The 19,568-nt window shown below is 43.1% G+C and overlaps 1 protein-coding gene across 4 annotated transcripts in view; it reads right to left on the bottom strand.

Moving 5' to 3' along the window:
* Nucleotides 1-242: 242 nt before the first annotated feature.
* LOC130206361 (myosin-9-like) overlaps nt 243-19,568 on the bottom strand; it is a 98,288-nt gene continuing 78,962 nt past the window's right edge. For 3 of the 4 annotated variants that reach the window (XM_056434290.1, XM_056434292.1, XM_056434289.1), the window contains 6 exons: nt 16,858-16,967; nt 16,538-16,612; nt 14,882-14,975; nt 14,739-14,779; nt 10,536-10,638; nt 5,746-7,353 (listed from right to left, as the gene is read on the bottom strand). In XM_056434290.1, the coding sequence (XP_056290265.1) occupies nt 6,985-7,353; nt 10,536-10,638; nt 14,739-14,779; nt 14,882-14,975; nt 16,538-16,612; nt 16,858-16,967 (792 nt within the window). In that variant the 3' untranslated portion in view covers nt 5,746-6,984. Of the gene's footprint in view, nt 285-5,745; nt 7,354-10,535; nt 10,639-14,738; nt 14,780-14,881; nt 14,976-16,537; nt 16,613-16,857; nt 16,968-19,568 lie in introns of those variants that run through there. The other variant, XM_056434291.1, reaches the window with a different exon arrangement.

The raw sequence follows: 19,568 nt of genomic DNA on the forward strand, positions 1-19,568 counted from the left end.
CGTGTGTGTGGTGTGTGCGCGTGTGTACGTGTGTGTGTACGCGGCTGTCAGGTGAGATTGCAGTGTGATGTGTCACACCTGATTACGGATACACGTTCCCTTCTTTCTCCCCCTGTGCGCTGCAAATAAATGTAATGCAGGCGCTTGTGTGAGCGCCTGACAGGCAGACATCAGCGGAAGGTTTTGGCGGTTGATGACAGCGCCGCGACCTCTGATGACGCCCTCCATTTTGTCACTGCCGTCTCGCGCAGATTACCCCCAGCGCCATCTTCTTACTCTGTATGCTAATGAAACAGAGAGAGGGAGTAATGAGAAAAGATTGATGGGATTTTTTTTAAAAAGAAGAGAAAAAAAGAAGAAGAGTAAGAGAGAAAAGAGAAACAGGAAAGGCACAGAAAGAATATGTGTGAAAAAGAGCGACATGAAACAACCCATTTGAATGTGTTTGACAGAGCGAAATAAGAGAAAGAGAACAAAAACACAAATGTGTGTGAACATAGGCAGTGTGAGAGAGGTGAAAAACGAATAGAGTAGGTAGAACGTGGAAGAGAAAGGGGGAGACTAATGAAGGTCATCAGCAGCCATCATGGGGCTCCCTTGGATAGAAATTTAGGGAGAGAGGTATAGACGAGGCTCCGGCGAGTATGATGAATATGATTATAGGTGTGTAAGTGTGTGTGACAGTAATGAATTCAGGGTGTGGAAAAGGAAAGGGATATAGGTCTTTGAGAGTGTTGAATTTCAAACAGGGACACCGACCCGTCGCCACTGCCACTGATCGCTCTGTGTGTGTGTGTGTGTGTGTGTGTTTTGCTTGTGTCCACACATAAGTATGTGTTTGTGTGTGTGTGCGGCGTGCATGGCTTTGTGCCGAGGTAGCAAGTGAGAGATGCAGTTCGGCCCGCTGTAATTTATGTGAAAACTAACAGAGCTGTCCCGAGATGTCATTAGCTAAAAGGCAAATTTCATTATTTCGCTAATATGCAGCAAGATGACTCTTTTTGATGTCTCCCTCCCCTCCTCTTCCTCCTCCCCGCTTCCTCCCTTTTCCACCGTAACCCCGCCTCCCACCTCCTTTTTGTCTATTTACCTCGCCTTCCCCTCTCCTCGTCCTCCTCCGTACCCCGATTCAGAGGATCTCCTTATTCAGAGCAGCTTTCCCTTTCAAGGTTGAGGGAAATGGCCATGCGTCTGTGTGTGTGTGTGTGTGTGTGGGGGGGGGACAGTGAGAGTGATTTTTATTCGAGGTCCCACTGAATGAGGCGATGGTGACTCACCTTCAGCCCACTGCGCACACACACACACACACACACACACTCACACAGCACTCCTTCCCCGCCTTTGATGTGTGTTTGAGTCGATGGCTAATCAGGTAGCATCAGGCCTAGTCCTCATTTCTCCTTCACACCGGCCCCATTAGGGAGCAGGCTTTCTGGAGCAGACCGATAAGGACAATATGCTCTTCTTTGCCTCTCTCTCTTCCATATATACGTTAAATCTCCAGCTACTCTCTCATTCTACTCTTTCCCCATCTTTCCCCTGGCTAAATCTCCAGTGTCTCCCTCATTCCACAATCTCTTATTCTCCCCTTCACATGCTTCTCTCACCTTTCACTTCCCTCCCCACCTTTCCCTAAACGTCCCATTACTCTCTTCCTCCTCTTTTCCCATCTAAACCTCTCTACTCTCTAAATCACACACAGCACGTCCTACCCTTCATTCCTTTGTTGGCCTCCCTCTGAATCCATCTCTCACTCTGCCCCCCCCCACCCCGTTCATTCCCAAACTTACTCCCTAAACCCCCAGTCAAGTTCTTTCAGCCTCTTACCCCATGCATCCCTCTTTCACAACTTCCTTTCCTCTTTCTCTATAGTGCTCAACTCTTTTCCTCTCCTAGAAATTGTCTAGTAATCTCTTTTTCCCTCTAGGTTTTCTGCCATTTCCTTTTTTCTTTACTCCTTGAGGGAACACTTCCACCTTTTGTTGAAAAATTGGACTGATGGCCAGTTTACCGATTAAGAGATGGGACAAGACACACCCATCTGTCATATGTCGCCTGTTTGCTTCCATACTCCATACATCTTTAAGATACATACTATTTATGATGGAAGGTATTTTTACCCTGAGTAAGACCACTGACATTTACGATAAAAATGTGCTTGTGGTGTACAATCCGTCAATAGAAATGCTATATTCATAATTTATTTTCAAAATTGTCCATTTCTGAGCTATATGTATGGTTTTAAGAGCCAGTTCTTCAGGCAATAAGAATGAATAGAGAGCTAAGAAAAAATTTATTTCCACTCTCAGAGCACAAGATTCATATTATTAAAGAATGTTTTGGCAATTTTTATTTTCAAGGCAAAGATTTGCTGCTGTTTTTATTTACCAATCTGCACTTACACTATTGTCAATAAGCAGCATAAATCAAAGTTGAACATGACATCTAGAAAAGCCGACTCTGGTCGTTGGAGCCTTGTCTGTATAAGATATTATCGCTTTTACAAGCATTTTATGTGTTTATTATTCAAATTGCTCCCTATTTACTGTAGACTTGGGCTGCTGGTTCTCCATTAAGATACTGTTATGCGGCTCACTAAAACAAATGTAAAAGGGACACTTGAATGTGTCTAATTCCTTGAGCTTTTACTGATATTTGGAGTGTTTATGTATGAGTTTGTCCCAGTACTTTGAAATCAATTTGTAAAAAAATTTGCTCTGTAAACAATCTTGACAGCAATAAACCCTTCTCTTTTTATCCTGCCAATTAAGAAGACATATCCCATCATTTTGTCAGCTAAACAGCCAGACAACCCAACGCAGAAGCACTGTGTTCTCGCTTTGCAGCCAATCAGAGCTGTACTTTGACTCCAGTACGCCCTGCACCGACATCTCATTATATGCACAACAGAAAACTCGACGTTTACTCTCACAACTGACTAAAACCTTCTGCAAATGAGCTGCACATTTATCAATGACCCAACGTACAGTATATATTCACTCTCATTGTATTTTTCTAGAAACTCTCATTTGTTTGAGGGAATATACATAAGGATGATTTTGGAAAGGAAGGGTTGTATTCCAAAAATAGCCACACATGCTGCAAATTAACGCATGATACAACAATGCAAACTGTGGTTGTTTCATTGTTATTGATCTGGATACTTGTTTTATTTTTACTCTGCCTACTGAATCTTTTGTTGGAGCTTAGGACATACTAACTTTTTGTAACTTTATAATGGATGTTTATTATGCACATAACTGTAATCATGACTTTGAAGCAGTAACATTTGAAGCTGCTGGAAAGGAAAAGCAATACCTGAATGAATGACCCATTACAAAAAGTTTCAGTCCATAGAGAGCAGGGCAAAAAAAGGATTTCCTATCCTCAGTGAAAATATTTAGAAAACGTTGAAATCAATCACAGGAATAATACTGTAGTCGTTGTAGGTTGGAGAAGCTATATAAATATCGTTACAGATGAAAAATGGCATTTGGCTCTGATTCTTTCGTGAATATGTAACAAAATGAAAAACCAAATGTAGATGATGGTGTGATAGGTGTGTGAGTGTGGCTTGGTTGGTGGCGGAGAAGTGATTGTGTCTGCCAGGACATTTTGTCAGCGTGAAAATAAATCCCTGCCAACAGCCTAAATGCACCTGCTCTAACAGAATGTCAGCACTCGCTACGGTGTAACTGTATATTCATAGAACAAAGACATCGCACATAACAAAAACCCACCTTTTAAAAGTGAATCATTGCGTTCTTCTTCTATCCTTTTGTTTTGAGTGACCTAACTTTAAGAGGAGACATGTTGTCTGCACTCTCTACGGGCCTTGTCCCGGTTACACTCGGTGTTGGACATATAGTTTGTCACGATATGACAATTAATATACAAACAGTATATTTATATACAATATTTACCAAGTTCATAAAGTGAAATTATTAGTCGTAAGGTCTCTTATTGGCTAGAATTATTCTCAGTAGCACATTAACTAATGTGTTTTATGTTTCCATTCACAATCCAACAGACGCGTATGGCCTCGTTAACACATGACGGCAGAACAAATGCTTATAACTTATTACAACAATGCCTAAATGGTACTGGGACCTACATGGTGATCCCTGCCAACGCAGTGTTTAGCTGTTTAGACATCAGATTAAGAATGAAATGTCTAATTTTAATAATTTTATTGAGTATTATAGACAATAGTGAGCCTCTACGTTCTATTGTCACCCATCTGGTACTCCGAGTTGGTTCCAACAAACACAAAAAATCATTTGCAGGCAAATTTCGTTCCAGAGCTGCTTATGACACGGCCGATGAACATACACCTTGTGTGTGATGATTAGCACGGGCAACACAGAGACCTACAGGGAAGTCCAAACTAGAGCTAATAACAAACGCACGCACACACAGACGCACACACCCCCATCATAGGAACCCCAATCATTTGTATCTTGAAATAGGCATCACATAATGCCTTGTAAACACTGTAATGAGTGCCGTGGTGATCAGCAGCTACTCTGTCTCTCATGGTTGAGGGCCCACTCTGTTCAACAACAGCCTGACGCTAATTTGGGATGAAAAGTAAAATACTGACTCGCAATATTTTGCTGGTTTACCATAGATTTCCAAGAGACCACACATACAGCAGTGAAGTACCACCCACTCTCATTTGATGAAATTAGGTTAGGAAGGAGCCTGTTCTGTGCTTTCCGCCTTTGTGGGAGAAGAGCTCATGGTGTGGAAATTAAGAGCCTGTATGTGATTGTGTGCGCAAACGTGCGCATTTGTGTTTGTGTGAGCGAGAGGCTGACTAATCCCTCCACAGAGCTGAAACGAGTTAAAAACACATCAAAGGGAAGCTTAACCTCTGTGAAACCTCACCGGGTTTTCAAGAACAACAAATGATCATTCTCCTCATTGTTTCCAGGGGGACTCTTTTCACCGCCGCGCGGCTGACTTTTCCCTCAGTCCTGGGAGTTTTCAAAAAGCCTGTGGTTTCATTTTTAATGACTGTGCCGTTTGCGTAAGTGTGTGTGTGTGTGTGTGTTTGCAAAAGAATACAGATGCGTGCGGATGTGTGAGTGGGTGCACGCATGTGTGTTTGCACATAAAAGAGGGATATTTTTGAGTGTGACATGGCAAATGAGAAAAACCAAGCTAACAAGGACATGCAGTTCTATTCGCAATCATTAAAATGTACGACATCCTGACCGGCTACGTATATGCAGAATCAATGAAGGATACCAAAAAAGAAGGGAAGACAGGTGTGCGGGGGGGGGGGGGGGGACAGCACGAGAGAATGGCAAGATGAGGAAGCCAATTGTGGTCTGAGACTTGCTTTCCCTAGAATTCTCATTACCGCAGTATAATGGTGCTCCTTCTGTTTGAGTTCAAATATTTGCATTGCTCCGTCTCCTCGACGATGCTCGTGTGAGTGTGGAATAGTGCTCTTGTTCAACCACTCTCAACATGTAAAGAGAGCCAAGAGTCACCTGTCGATGCTTATGGAAAGTCAGCAGGTCAATATGGTGCGGGTGCTTCGTCGTCCCTGCTTCAGAGACCACACTGAAGATTAAGTACTGAATTGTTTTGATGGTGACCAATGCTTCGACATCACGTGTAACTACGTAAAAACGCCTAATGTCAACACGTAGCAATGCTGCCCTGTTAATATATGTATCCAAAATAAATGTTGAAGTAAATACGGTGAGAAATGTATGACCTCTCACCAATGTAACAAATGTATCTGTTTTTATTTCCCCCCGTCTTTACAACACGGGGGGGGGGGGGAGGGGGGAGTTTTTTAAAGTATAAAACAAAACATAAAGCAAACATTGACTGTAATACACATCTAATATACAAAATGACACACAGGCACACATTCGTCCACTGGAACTTGCGGGGACAGAAGCACGCAGACACATAATGTAAGCGCGCACAATCAGAAGCACGGTGGCAGTAGATGCGTGACACGTAATCAAGGACGGTGTAACGGCCATCCACGTCAACATCTGAGGGATGCCTGTGGATGCTGATGGAGCGCCGGCCCTCATTTATCCAAAGCACGACTCTTCGCTGGTGTGAGACGCATTCGTCAGCAACTGTGCAGTTAGTCACCTGTTCCGTTTAGTTCATTTAATTATTTAAGTTGAATTAAAGTGATTATAGTTCATCAGAGCTGTCAGATGCTTCGAATAGTGCAACACATTTATATATATATATATATATATATATTAGGGCTGTCAATCGATTAAAAAAAATTAACTAATTAATCGCACATTTTGAAATTCATGAATCGCGTAATGAACGAGTAATCACTTCAGACAGCGTGTATTTTAGACACTTGTTGAATTGTATTCTTTTTTAAAGACAAAACTTCACACAGAGCTGTGTTTTCAAAGAGGCTCCTACCTATAAAGTGCCAGCTCCGCGTCACCGACACGTCGCCCTGTTTCTCTGTGAATATCGAGGAGCAGACGGGAGGAAGGAGGCGGACTGCTGCGGCTTGACACTCAGAGGAGTGCAAAAACTTCAACGCACACCGGAAGTAAACAAAGTTGCGTTAATTGCGTTAAAATATTTTAGTGCGTTAATCGCGGCCAAATTAATCGCAAAGATTAACGCGTTAACGCTGACAGCCCTAATATATATATATATATATATTAGTGCTCAATGCTCCGGTTTTGCTACAAAAACAAGATCATTGCTTGGCTAAATAATTGCTAATGTTATAAAAGCTGCCGCTATTCAGAGCGTTGCAGCGTTTTGAATAAATCTATTCCTGGCACAGCAGTAGAGATATCTTTTGATGATTTGAGGGAATTCCGTGGTTCGCTGGTTCAGGAGTCCGCCTCAGGCAAAAAGCACCCTGGGAGTTGACTTTGACCAGCAGGACATTAACCTCATCCTGACTACACTCCCTGGTGAGGAGGTGGAGTTCAAAAGGTCATCAAAGGTCAAAGTCTTCAGGGGGCTTCATTTGTTCAGATCCCTGCTTGTCCTCCCAGACCAAGCATTTTCCAGTGAGGCATTGGGTTTAAACCAGAACACCTCGGACTCACCTGGTCTCTCTAGCCCAGCACCGCTCAGCTTGGTTTGGGTTAGAATCAGATCAGTGTCCCCAGTCGCTTGGTCCAGGCTCAGGGGATGAGGGAGGCGGGCAGATGAGAACAAGGAGGTGGAGAGAGGAGATGGGCGGGCACTGGGGGAGAAGGGGAGGTGGACGATGGAGCTCTGCTGGAAGGTGGGAGGAGGAGGGAGCAGTCGCTCCACTTGTCTACGCATGGACCTCTCCTCCTCCAGCTGCCCACGCAACCGCTTATTCTCTCCGCTGAGAGCGTTTAACTGGAAAGAGACGGAAAGAGACATTAAGAGAGACACATATGCACGCCGAAGAGACAAAGGGAATAACAACGGTGTCCTTCATGTGTGAGGGACATTTTCTGGTAAAGTCCAAAGAAAGTTTGGACATCACACTTGTTTAGTTAAATCAACCAAATTATAAAACTTAATTTGAAGTTACCAATAAATATCAAACATCAAAAGTCAACAGCTCTCAAGTTGATGAAGTAGCTGACATCCCATTATGTCCTTAATTCATCTTTCACAGTTACTTTCATGCCTGTTGGAACAGAAATGCAAGTGGAAAATTGCGAGGGGGGTTTTCAGGAGAGCATTGACTTCACAGTTTGAAATGGTTGCAAGTCGGAGTCATGCGACGGTGTAAATTTCTACATGAAAACAACCAATTTGAGCGATCATTAGAGGTCGATTTGACACAAAATCATCCATGACACAAAACAAATCGCACATCGTCAGAACATGATTGGGCTCCCTGAAACACAATTACAGACTAGCTAAATTGAGGGTGTTTTATTTTTTGACAGGGACATTTGGTTAAAGGCAGGGAGGAGTGTGAGTTAAAAAGTGTCTTTAAATGCCAAAAAAGAAGAAAAAAAAGAAGAGGTTTACATTTGTTGTACAGCATGGTAATTATATGCAAACCGTGCCAGTCTAAAAATGGTAATAGGGCAGATAAAGAGAGAGAGAAAAATGATTTAGCTATGAGGATGAGTACAATAATACAATAACAGATGGAGAGACAGATAGACACAATGGGGAAGGACAGTTGCACTTATCCACATCTGTTTTTTTAGTGTGTGTTTGTGTCTGTGTGAATTCTGCGGTTCAAGAATGATGTCACATGGACATGTCTGGCCATGTTTGCGTGTGCGCATGATTGTGTGTGCAGTGTGCACATGTGTATGTGAGTGAAGGGGGAGAGGGAAACACAAATGGAGATGAGATCGACACATTTCCGGATGGTTCTGCCAACGTTACACTTCCAGACGTTGTGCACACACAGACACACAGAAACACAAACACACTCTCAATAAATCTGAGCAAATGTATTATATCTTGTGTCAAAAAAAAAATAGGACAGTCTTAGGCTTAACCCTCGAAGAGCCAGTGGCATGTTGATCCTGACACTTAAAAATGAGTTCCTATCTTCAACAGGCAAACATCCTACAATGTGCTCATCTTATGTTCTGCCAAAAGCAATAGAATTTCTAGATGAAAAACACTGAGGTTGACATTTACAATTAACCGTTTTTTCAAGGGGACCTGTTTAATTTTCCTCTTCCTTGGTTGCTCTGGATTCCTAATTGCAAAGGAGGGGGATGAAATTAAAAATCACAGCTTGTCTCCTCAAACTTCACTTCTTGCGCTGAACTGGTGGCCATATGTTTGGATGAAAAGGATGTGTGTTAGTGTGGGGGGGGGGGGGGGGAGAAAGAAAGAAAGACAGAGATAGAAAGACACAGGGTGGGGGAGGGGGGGGGGGATATTGCTGATTTGCTGGTGCATGAGTGTGTTTGCACTTTTTCATATATAAAGCTGGGTTTCCATTTTGACTATTGTAATACAAATTCTGAAAACGACTGAGCTAGAAAAGATGAATAGAGACAGCAAACTTTGAGGACATTTCTTCGTGGCAAAAAGGTTTTAATTTTTTGGGGGGCTCCGTTGGCAAGAGGAGGAGCAAGAATGGAACAAAAAAAGTTTTGGAAATTCGTATATACTGTGGAGTAGCTATGAGTCCATCACTGTCTGTAGTGGAAGGTCTCCTGGAATATAATGCATCTCTTTTTCATCTCTGCATAAAAGCGTGGAACACCCCAGACATTAGCTGACACTCAAGCACAATACAATACCAGCTCGCTTGAAGCTAATCAGACCTTGGAAGAATCTCACTCCTTCCCTCTGATGTTCATCTTCACCCCAGTTGATGGAAAATCACTTAACTCAAATCTAATTTTGTGTGACATTTCAAAAGTTTGCGTGAAATTCGCTTGACAGTTGGATGTAAATGGCGCGCGCGTTGTATAGCCGGTGTTAATATGCGCCTGTGGGATAGGGAGGAAGCAACGGCACTAACCCAGTTTGTGGCGATGAGTAAATGAGACGAATCCAAAGAGGAGGCAGACCTGATTTATAACCGAGCGTCTTTCACACAGACGTACAAAGACATCCCATTCAGCTTCTTTACTGATATCAGTATCTGTGTGCAAGTGTGAACGTGGGGTTTGTCCAGTGGACAGTGAAGGGAATAGCCTTGTGTAAATAAACTGCCTGTCCTTTTCCGACTGTGCTCGTGCGTTTGTGTGTGCGCAGGGTGTCCATGTTGGATCGATGTGTGTAATGATTCACACTAGAGATTAAGAGGCGCTATTACACACCTGACCTGTTAAACAACACCTCTCTCTTCCTGTCTGTCGGCCTCTTCCTCCGCTCCACCTCTCCTTGCCGTATACATGCAGCCAATTCCACTTGCTTTTCATTGAGAAAAACTAAACCAAAAAGCACCACGTTAAAACGTCAACAAGTACCGGCTTTTGTCGTATCTCGTCAATCAGCGGGCCGTTCCTCAGACTAACAAAAGACGGGTGAGCCGTTCCCCAGGCCTTTGGAGTTTTGGAGAACTGATGGGGCTGAGGAGTACTTTTGATTTGTCTCTCCTTTGGTGATTTGTTGACTCGTCTGAAGTTCAACACAGTACAAAGAAATAATGTCAGCTTTTCCTCAGAATATTCCTCTGTGTTTTTCCCCCCACATTGTTTTATCACAGCGGGCCATTTCCCTATGCTGTCAGGGAGAGATCGGCGCGGCTGTATTGATATACATCCCTCTCTCAGTTTCATGAAAGGGAAATCATTTACCAGTTGAAGAAACGTCACTGCTTTTTCCCGATACGATTTGTCCCCCCCGCCCCATCCCCCCAGCCCCGCTGCAGACTTCTCACTTTTATCGTAGGAAGAGGAAATGGATGTCTGTGTGTGCCTGTGTGTAAGTGTGCGTGTGTGTTTGAAGTTGGACGTATGAAAGCTTCCTCTTCTGTGTGAGCGCAACAGCAGGTGGGCTTGTGTGTGGGTGTGTGTTTGTATCTGTCGGGTAAAAGGACTGTCAGGACCTGGTGTGTGTGTGTGTGTGTGTGTGTGTGTGTGTGTGTGTGCGTGCACTCTTACTTGTTGATTTAGCATTCTGATGGCCTCCAGATTGCTTCGAAGTCTAGTCTGCATGTCCTCGATTCTGCTGAGGTTCAGAGCCACACGACTCTGCTGTTCCATGCTGTAACACAAAACACAAGCGTATGCACACGCACAAACATAGAGGAGAAATTCACTTTGACATCTTTAAAATAAATCTTACTAGCTGTTTAAAAAAACAGAATAATAGCCTTTATTTTCCAGCTGTTACTTGGAACTGGCTTTTGTGTAGTTTGCAATAATAAAAAAACATTCTATATAGACCTCTACTGTCACGGTCAACTTTTTGTTCAATGAAATTCATTTGCAAGACAAAAAAACTGTTCCAATCATACCTCCTCAAAATCTGGGGCATGAAGAATTTGCCGTACATCATCATCTTCATTATAACTTATTACTCAACTCAAAAATGGTGTGAGCAAATGAGTTCCAGAAATCATTAAATTATATATGAAAGCGCTTATTAAAACTTAAAAAAATATACATAGGAAAACAAAATGAACGCAAACGCAGCCAGGGAACATTAAGAGTACAAGAAGCCATTTAAGATTTTTACTGTTTATTAAAAACGTTTTGGGAAATGACAAACAAATGTTGGGGTCTGCTATCTTCAGACCCAGGTCTGACTAAGGAATGTCTATTAAATTAACGACGGTGGATAATAGTGCTCTGCGCGGGCTGAAGATCTAGCTGCCCCCGCTTTACGCTCTTTCCTTCATGCCCCAGTAAACCTGTCCAGTTAGCATTCGGAAAAACCTTCTAAATACTTTATTGAAGACTTCTTAGCCCATTAAAGTGCCATTGTACCTCCTCAATGTTAATTTTCTTGTAAAAGAGCAAGCTGGGATTTTCTATCAGAGCAGCGGATGGAAAGACGGTCACGTTTTGCTTCAGTTGAGAAGACGGGCATGCTCAACCAAACGCTAATAAATGGCATTCTTGTTCCTGTGGACACACACACACGCACACACACACACACACACACAAACTTTTGGCCCTATTAGCGATAACAAAAACATTTAAGATCTATGGAGACACTTGAGGGAGATGCCAGTACGTGAACTGACAGGTTTGTCTAAAAAGTTCACGAGATTCATTTGTGGAAGAATTCAGATCCCTTGTTTTTGTAACCATCTAATGGTAAACCTCAACCAAGAGACAATAACACAAACAACAGTGATGGTAGCTGTTCTGCATTAACGCACTCTCCACTCTCTCAACGGGGATTTTCTCTTTTGGCTTTCTATGAAATATGATGCAAATAGCCATAAAACTGAATAAAACCATTTCAAACAAGAAAAGAAGAAACACAAAACCAGTTAGAGTGAAGTACTTAAGGAAGGGATGCTGATTTGTTGTTCTTTTCATCATTAATGTTTGACTAAAACACTGGGTTTTGGTCAAATATTTATGATAAAATAATTCTAATAATAATAATAATATTACATGTATTCATAATTCAAACACCAGTTGTCAGAACATAATCTGAATCACTGCCTATTAACCAACAAATGAATCAAGCTTGGACAATTTAAGCATTTCTTTTTTTTAAAGAAACCTCATTTCCTGAAAATGAAATTCATAAACTTAACATAATTGCAACTGACCCTTCCAAATCTTTTAATTTCACACCGTAATGACGACACAAAGAACATTAATAAGAAGAGATGCTGAAATTCCCTTTGATCTTTCCAAGCGGAGCTTCCAGTGCCACGGCGAAGGAGAAACAGGAGGTGTTCGAATCCACGGCGCAACTCCTCCACAGATGCCTCGCATGATTTAAATGCTTTTCCTCGATGGCAATGCGGTCTTTGGCAGATCATGAAACATCGCCGCCGCTGAGACAACTGTGTGAGATTTATGCACCCCGATGTGAGACGCCTGTGTAAACATGTGCTCCTGTGCTTACACGAAAACATGGATGTGTGTAATTCGCGGCCTAACCCCAATCACTGCGTGTATAATTACAGTCATTAGTGTCAAAGCCAAGCTGCCATGCTCTCTAAACCAGGCAATAAACTACATGGACCCTTCACTGCTCCGATCTTGCTCTCATCTTTCTTATTTACTGCTCTCATCTCAAATTTTATGCAAGACTTGGCTGTCTTCTCCCCCGGTCTTCTTATCTCCTCTGTCACTTTGGTTCCCTGTGTTTGTACAAATCCTCTGCTGTGATCACAGGGTGCTCTTAATTGGAAGCACATTGTTAATGGAGCGGCTGATGAAGCCTGATGCTTTATGAGCATCAGTCCCCCCCCCCCCCCACCTCCCCAGATGGGTTGTGTCAGACAGTCACAGCAAACAGCCTCCGACGCAGCTTCCACCACTTAGTGCATCTCAATGTGCCCTTGCCTTTCAATGTTTTCAGACATCATTTGAGGTGAAATGTGAAGGATTTTGATAACAGTTAATTTCATTGATTTGATACAGGAGTGCCATTTCTGTTGAGCAACACACAAAGATGTTTTTCAGATTTCACAGCAAAGCCACAGGGGTACTTTTCGTTCCAGCTCCGTGGTAGAACGGGAGCCATTTTGCATCGAGGCTAATGAGCATTGTTCTCGAGCTGAAAACTCTGGTGTCCCCTTCATATTCAGAACAACCAGCATCTCGAACCGGCCATCCAAATAAGACATTACACAATTGACAGATAATGAGGAGGTTTTGCGAAAACAAATCCTACAATACTGGTTTAGACTTAAGAGTTACATATTTATTTGAAAACAATCAATCAAAAACTCTGATTTTGATATATCTCTCCATAAAATACATCCTTGAATTTGGTATTTTACTCTTCACCTGGGCCTGACACTACTTTTCTTTTTAAATGTCTACCTTACCTCTCTCTGGGTTTTATTGGTACAAACTACAACCCATAATGTGGAGCCGTGACACTCCAGCTGCTTCGGAACAGAAGGCCATGCAATCATAATACATTTCTTTAATAAAGGAATATCTAATGACAAAGCCTCCACGCTGTGTTGATTGCTGCCAGTGATAGTGACAGTGGAGAGACACTGTAGATATCCCCTTTGCCACCAGTAATGAGGTTTATACCTTGAATGTATATGGCTTCCATGCAAATGTCATGACACATCTGTTGCCTCATAGATGTATGAGTTTCATACATATGGCATTTCGGTTAGATGTGTGTGTTTGGGGGAGGGGGGGCGCACAATAATGAAATGAAATACATTAGTCCTCATAATAAAGAAAAGGGGAGAGAGAATAAAAAGGGCGACTGTATAGGGAGACACTATGGAAGAGGCTTTCATTCACAGTTTTTATCTCATTCCATGTTATTATATTCGCTCAATCAAAACCCCTCTTATGCATACATCTATATGAGCTGCCTCTCTCGCTTTGTCCCCCTCTCTCGCTCATTCGCAATTATGAGGGGAAAGACAAAGAAAAGCGATTCATCTTTCTGTCGCGGCCCCTTAATGATATCATTAAAATGACTGACAGCTTTGAATAGCAATGGAAACCTACTCCAGTCAAAACAAATCTGATCCGTTTTGGAAACAGAGCCTGGTGGTTCATTAGGGGAGGGGTGCAACATGAGCTTGTGTATGTGTGTAAAACGGGGTGAGGTGGAGGAGGGGGGGTCGTTAATGAGGGAGACCTCAGGGGGTCACACTGGGAGTATGGGGAGTACTGCTGCAGGCAGGTGCCCCCCACAAACACCCTCTACCACACGCAAACACCCTCCTTCTCTCACGTCCATCCCACACCTAATCCCATCTGTGCCACGTTCCTTTTAATTGCCTTAATGAACATAACAAATGTATATCTCGTCTCCATTGATGAATGCTATTTGACAGCCATGGGGGTGGCAAGCAGGAGAGGATGGGCCCTTGATTGGAGTGTAATCATTGTTAAAGGCCCAGCATGAATAACGTATTCACATTGACGAAGAGACACACACACACACACACACACACACACGGTAACACAGGTGGCTAGGCCCACAGGGTGTTTCATTCACAACTTGGCACTCCTGCTGTTATTACCATCATCAGCTTTGTTCAGGCTAGATTGTGTGTGAAGGAGCGAAACACAGTGGGCAACACATTTGTTGGATGTGAATGCTAAACTCTGATCAGCTGGTGGATGCACTTAAATGTACACTTGTACACAGACACACACACACACACACACACACACACAGAGATGACTCACGTTCTCTCTTCTTGAGGGATCGCCAGGTCTCGGATCCAGGCCTGCAAACAATTATAAAACGATAAACAAACCTGTTTTCGATGGACTCCCTTAAGTCTCTTCCTACTTGTAGCTCATTGCTCTTCCACTTTGCACTTGTTCACCTTGAAGCGTTCCATGTCTCTCGACTTCTCATCCCCCACTTCTTTCAGTCTCTTTACCTCCGCCTTCAATGTGCCATTAGAGTCTTGAAGATGTCTGACGAAGCCAGAGACAGAGTGGAATGGAGAAACACACACAGAGAGAGACATACACCTATTATCATCAAGAGACTCTTGTTAACATGGGAGACACAATATTCCGCCACACAATGGCGATGGTGTCCGTGTTTTTTTAAAACTAGCAGTTCAGACATTATTACACACACACAAACAAACACAAAAAACAGACACACACACATACATCATGATCCATTATAATGAAGCGCTATATATATATTTCCGCAGCCTTTTATTACTTACCCTTGTGGCTATTTATTTCACCGATTCTCAGTATCCAGAACTATTAAAACAAGTTGTAATTCTGATGTTTATTTTAATACTATATTACAAATCAGAAGCAAAAAACTGTTTTATTTAACGAGACGAAATGTAGAAATGTCACGTTTTAATATGTTCAGGGAGTTGCTGTGTGTCTAAGTAAGACACATTCTATAACTGTGTGTTCCTGGTGTAAAAAAGACGGTAGAACAAAACACACACAGACACACGGACACACAAACACAATCTCAAGAACGCGAGGGGTGGAAAGCAGACACAGCCGGTTGTGGTGCTGCTGGGCGGGGCTGAGGGAGGCACCACAGGGGGCGGGATGTCAGGATCCAGCGAGACTACTTTGATCTCTGGAAAAAAGGAATATGTCCCGCCCATGCCTATGTGTGCATGTGTGTGTCTGTGTGTGCCTGTGTGTGCCTGTGTGTGCATGTGTGTGCCTGTGTGTGCCTGTGTGTGCCTGTGTTTGCCTGTGTGTGCATGTGTGTGCCTGTGTGTGCATGTGTGTGCCTGTGTGTGCCTGTGTGTGCATGTTTGTGCATGTGTGTGCCTGTGTGTGCCTGTGTGTGCATGTGTGTGAATGTTTGTGCATGTGTGTGCCTGTGTGTGCATGTTTGTGCATGTGTGTGCCTGTGTGTGCCTGTGTGTGCCTGTGTGTGAATGTTTGTGCATGTGTGTGCCTGTGTGTGAATGTGTGTGCATGTGTGTGCCTGTGTGTGCCCGTGTGTCTCTGTGTGTGCATGTGTGTGCCTGTGTGTGCCTGTGTGTGCATGTGTGTGCCTGTGTGTGCATGTGTGTGCATGTGTGTGCCTGTGTGTGCATGTGTGTGCCTGTGTGTGCCTGTGTGTGCATGTGTGTGCCTGTGTGTGCCTGTGTGTGCATGTGTGTGCATGTGTGTGCATGTGTGTGCCTGTGTGTGCCTGTGTGTGCATGTGTGTGCATGTGTGTGCCTGTGTATGCATGTTTGTGCCTGTGTGTGCCTGTGTGTGCATGTGTGTGCATGTGTGTGCCTGTGTGTGCCTGTGTGTGCATGTGTGTGCCTGTGTGTGCATGTGTGTGCATGTGTGTGCATGTGTGTGTGCATGTGTGTGTGCCTGTGTGTGCATGTGTGTGCATGTGTGTGCATGTGTGTGCTGATGACGCAGATACGCAGAATGACGATCAGGTGCGGGTATGTCAGAGGATCCACCTGAATCACTCCGACACACACACACACACACAAACACAGTCACTAAAGTCAGTAAAGTAGCGTACCAAACACACACTCACTCTTTCTCTCCAGTGACGATGAGCAGCAGCTTGTTCTGGGCCTTCATCTGGGCACCGAGGCTCTCGTTGGAAGCCCTGAGAGAAGAAGAAAGATGTTGACATGATGATGTTACCGAGTGGAAAACTAAACTATCTCCGGCTTTTTATAAGGACATAAACACCCACCAGTTAAACAGTTTACAGTCCACAAAGCCCATGAAAAAATACACTGTGCACACACACACACAATCAAAGAAAAAGCATACGCAGTACAGGGAAGTGAGTTTTTCAAATATAAATTAATTCAATTAGCCATAAAAAAACACATCACAGGGTCCTACTTTTGTTCAGTAATCCAACGGTTGACATTCGTCACGACCAACTGGCTCTCAAGGCGTAGGTTTGCCTTGTCAGACCGCGTCCCCGCCAGCTCCGACAGGAGGGTGTCCACCTACAATCACAGACATTACCTGTCATACAGCAATCTTTAATGCTGTAAATAGTTATTTTCCTCACTTTAAAAACCCACCATCTATTCTCTGACTGGATTCGTGATAAACATAAAATGGAACATTCATTTCAATGTGCTTTGATTAAATTAGATGTGTTTAGAGCTTCAAAGAATATTACTTTCTTTCATGGGAAATATTAACTTTTAACATTGCCTTTCCAGAAATGGGTCTCTCTCTCTCTCTCTCTTTCTCAATCTATCTCTTTCTCTCTCTCTCTCTCTCTACATGCCCACCAAAGGTGGGAAAAAAAGGAAGGTAAAAAAAGAGGGATAAGTGGGGCTCTAATAGATGGGACGCAATGACACAGTGAACATAAATGTTAGAAATAGAGCCTAATAGCAATGCAAGAAAACAAAAATAGGTAAATGGAGAATAATGGGAGATGAAAGAGATGGCATTTGCAGACACAGGTATAAATAACAGGGTTAGGTATTCAGCAGGTGCAAAGCAGGAAAGACGAGGATGAGGGAGAGCAGAAGCAGACTGAGGATGAGATTGGAAAGAAGAGACGGGTGAGGGGTGAAAACAGGGATGGGATGGCACTGGCCAAACTGCTGACTTTTTTATTCTGCTTATCAGTCAAGACCTTTCCAGGCCTAAACTCTTGGGACCCTGACACATTACCCTTATCGCCATGGAAACACCTTGATACGCCATACCATTTTACCACAAAGACTTGGACAAACATGGAAAAAATAAGTTTCCAATATGTGGGCCATAATTTAAGCATCCAAAAATGTCATATGATTAACCCAAAATGTCAAAACATCAACTGCTGTGTGAGGCGAATCATGTACTGTGTGCATGTGTGTGTGTGTGTGTGTGTATGCTGAACCCTATTTATATACCAAAATATGTTCCTGCTGATGTTTATCTTTAAAACCCTCACAGAGTTAAATGTGACTCAGACAGCTGATCCTACAGATGCTGAGCTGACTATGCAAAAAGAAAAGTAATCAAAGAAGTGATTATCACAAACATTTAACCTTCATTTCCTCCTTCAAGATGACAAATGAAGATGAATCGTCTCTCATGTTCACAAAGTCTGGTAACCCTGTCTCTGTTTGTTGATTGTTGGGATTGTGTCAATATGTCCTGGAAGTCAAACTCCTCCAGACCACATCCACAGCAGTGAAAACAACATGCGTATATGTACACCTGTATCTCAGAGAAGCTGGCCTGTCATGCACCACCTCAACCAGTCATACAGTTCAAAAGGTCACCCGTCATACTTAACCTAAAATGATCTGCAATACGAAACCAGCCTGTGCACAGCAGCGGGCTGAAATGAGGTATGTCTGAAAGAGGTGGCTTTCAGTAAAGTCGTCAGAAAGGTTTGCGTGTGTCTGTGAGACCTGCAACTGTGAAACCTCCCATATGCCAAATGAATGTGAGACAATGAAGGTGCAATTCAAGAAGAGAATGCTCCTTCAGCAACACCGATGAACGGGATGCTTCACAAGTGGCAGGAAGTTGTGAAGACGACATTGACATATAATCAATGATTCAAATTTAACAACATGATGAAAGATTAGACTTTTAATTTCAATCAGATTAAGGAAGAGCTGCACTTCTTGCAAACGAAGCAATAAAGAAAAACTGAGGTAACGATGAAATTACACCGAGCGAATCGTTCAATTTTGAAGAGTAAACTCGGTCAGGGCATCAATTGTAATTGCATTTATCAACAATGGAAACACATATTGGATACCATGTTTCAATCCGGTTTTGTGTCATGCACGGGCACATCTTCATGTGGAGGAAGTTCTGCTGTCGACGAAAACCACACACTAATACTCCAATAGTAATTATATACACTGCAATAAAAAAAACTATCATTCAAAAGCTCAAAACTCCCCCAAACTCACAATGCATCTGCACACACTTTCACGCACACTGGCGGGATCTGCGCTGTAATGACAGCAATTACCTGTGCTCCTACATTAACATCTCCCTCCTGACCATCCGACTGGCTCGGCTGGCGGAGGGATGTAAATCGCAGCACAAGTCTGATGTTGTGATTAGGACTAAATTACGCACCATCACTCTGTTTCCACCGGTGTCAAGGGAGGCAGTGGAAGGGTGTGTGAAAAAGAGGGGGAGAGTGTGACAGAGGGGGAGCAGGATGGACATTTAGAGAAAAAAGGCACAAAGGAGGTGCAATTGCAAGCAGGGGGAGGAGTAAAGTAGCATACCTGCTTAACATTTAGATTGGTTTTGTTGCGCAAATATTTTAGCAGATGATGGGGGCTAAAAGGGGCAACAAAATGCATTTGGGACACACTAACCAAGTCGGGCAATACCAATGGTCCTTTCAGGTCTATGCTAGAGAATATGAGTTCACTACTGCAGTGCTGGTGAAGGATCAGCTGCTGGAACAGTATTTGTCATTTTGATTTGTTTGGGGTTGTCCAGTCCACAGCCCACACGTTTCATTGACAATAGAAACAATATGGACTGAGTGCAATTTTTCCCTGAACTTATACATCTGAATTAACTTTTATGACAAACCTCAAAGTCTATCTGCAGAACCCCCTCCC

The sequence above is a fragment of the Pseudoliparis swirei genome, chromosome 16 (assembly GCF_029220125.1).
Source record: "Pseudoliparis swirei isolate HS2019 ecotype Mariana Trench chromosome 16, NWPU_hadal_v1, whole genome shotgun sequence".
Lineage (NCBI taxonomy): Eukaryota > Metazoa > Chordata > Actinopteri > Perciformes > Liparidae > Pseudoliparis > Pseudoliparis swirei.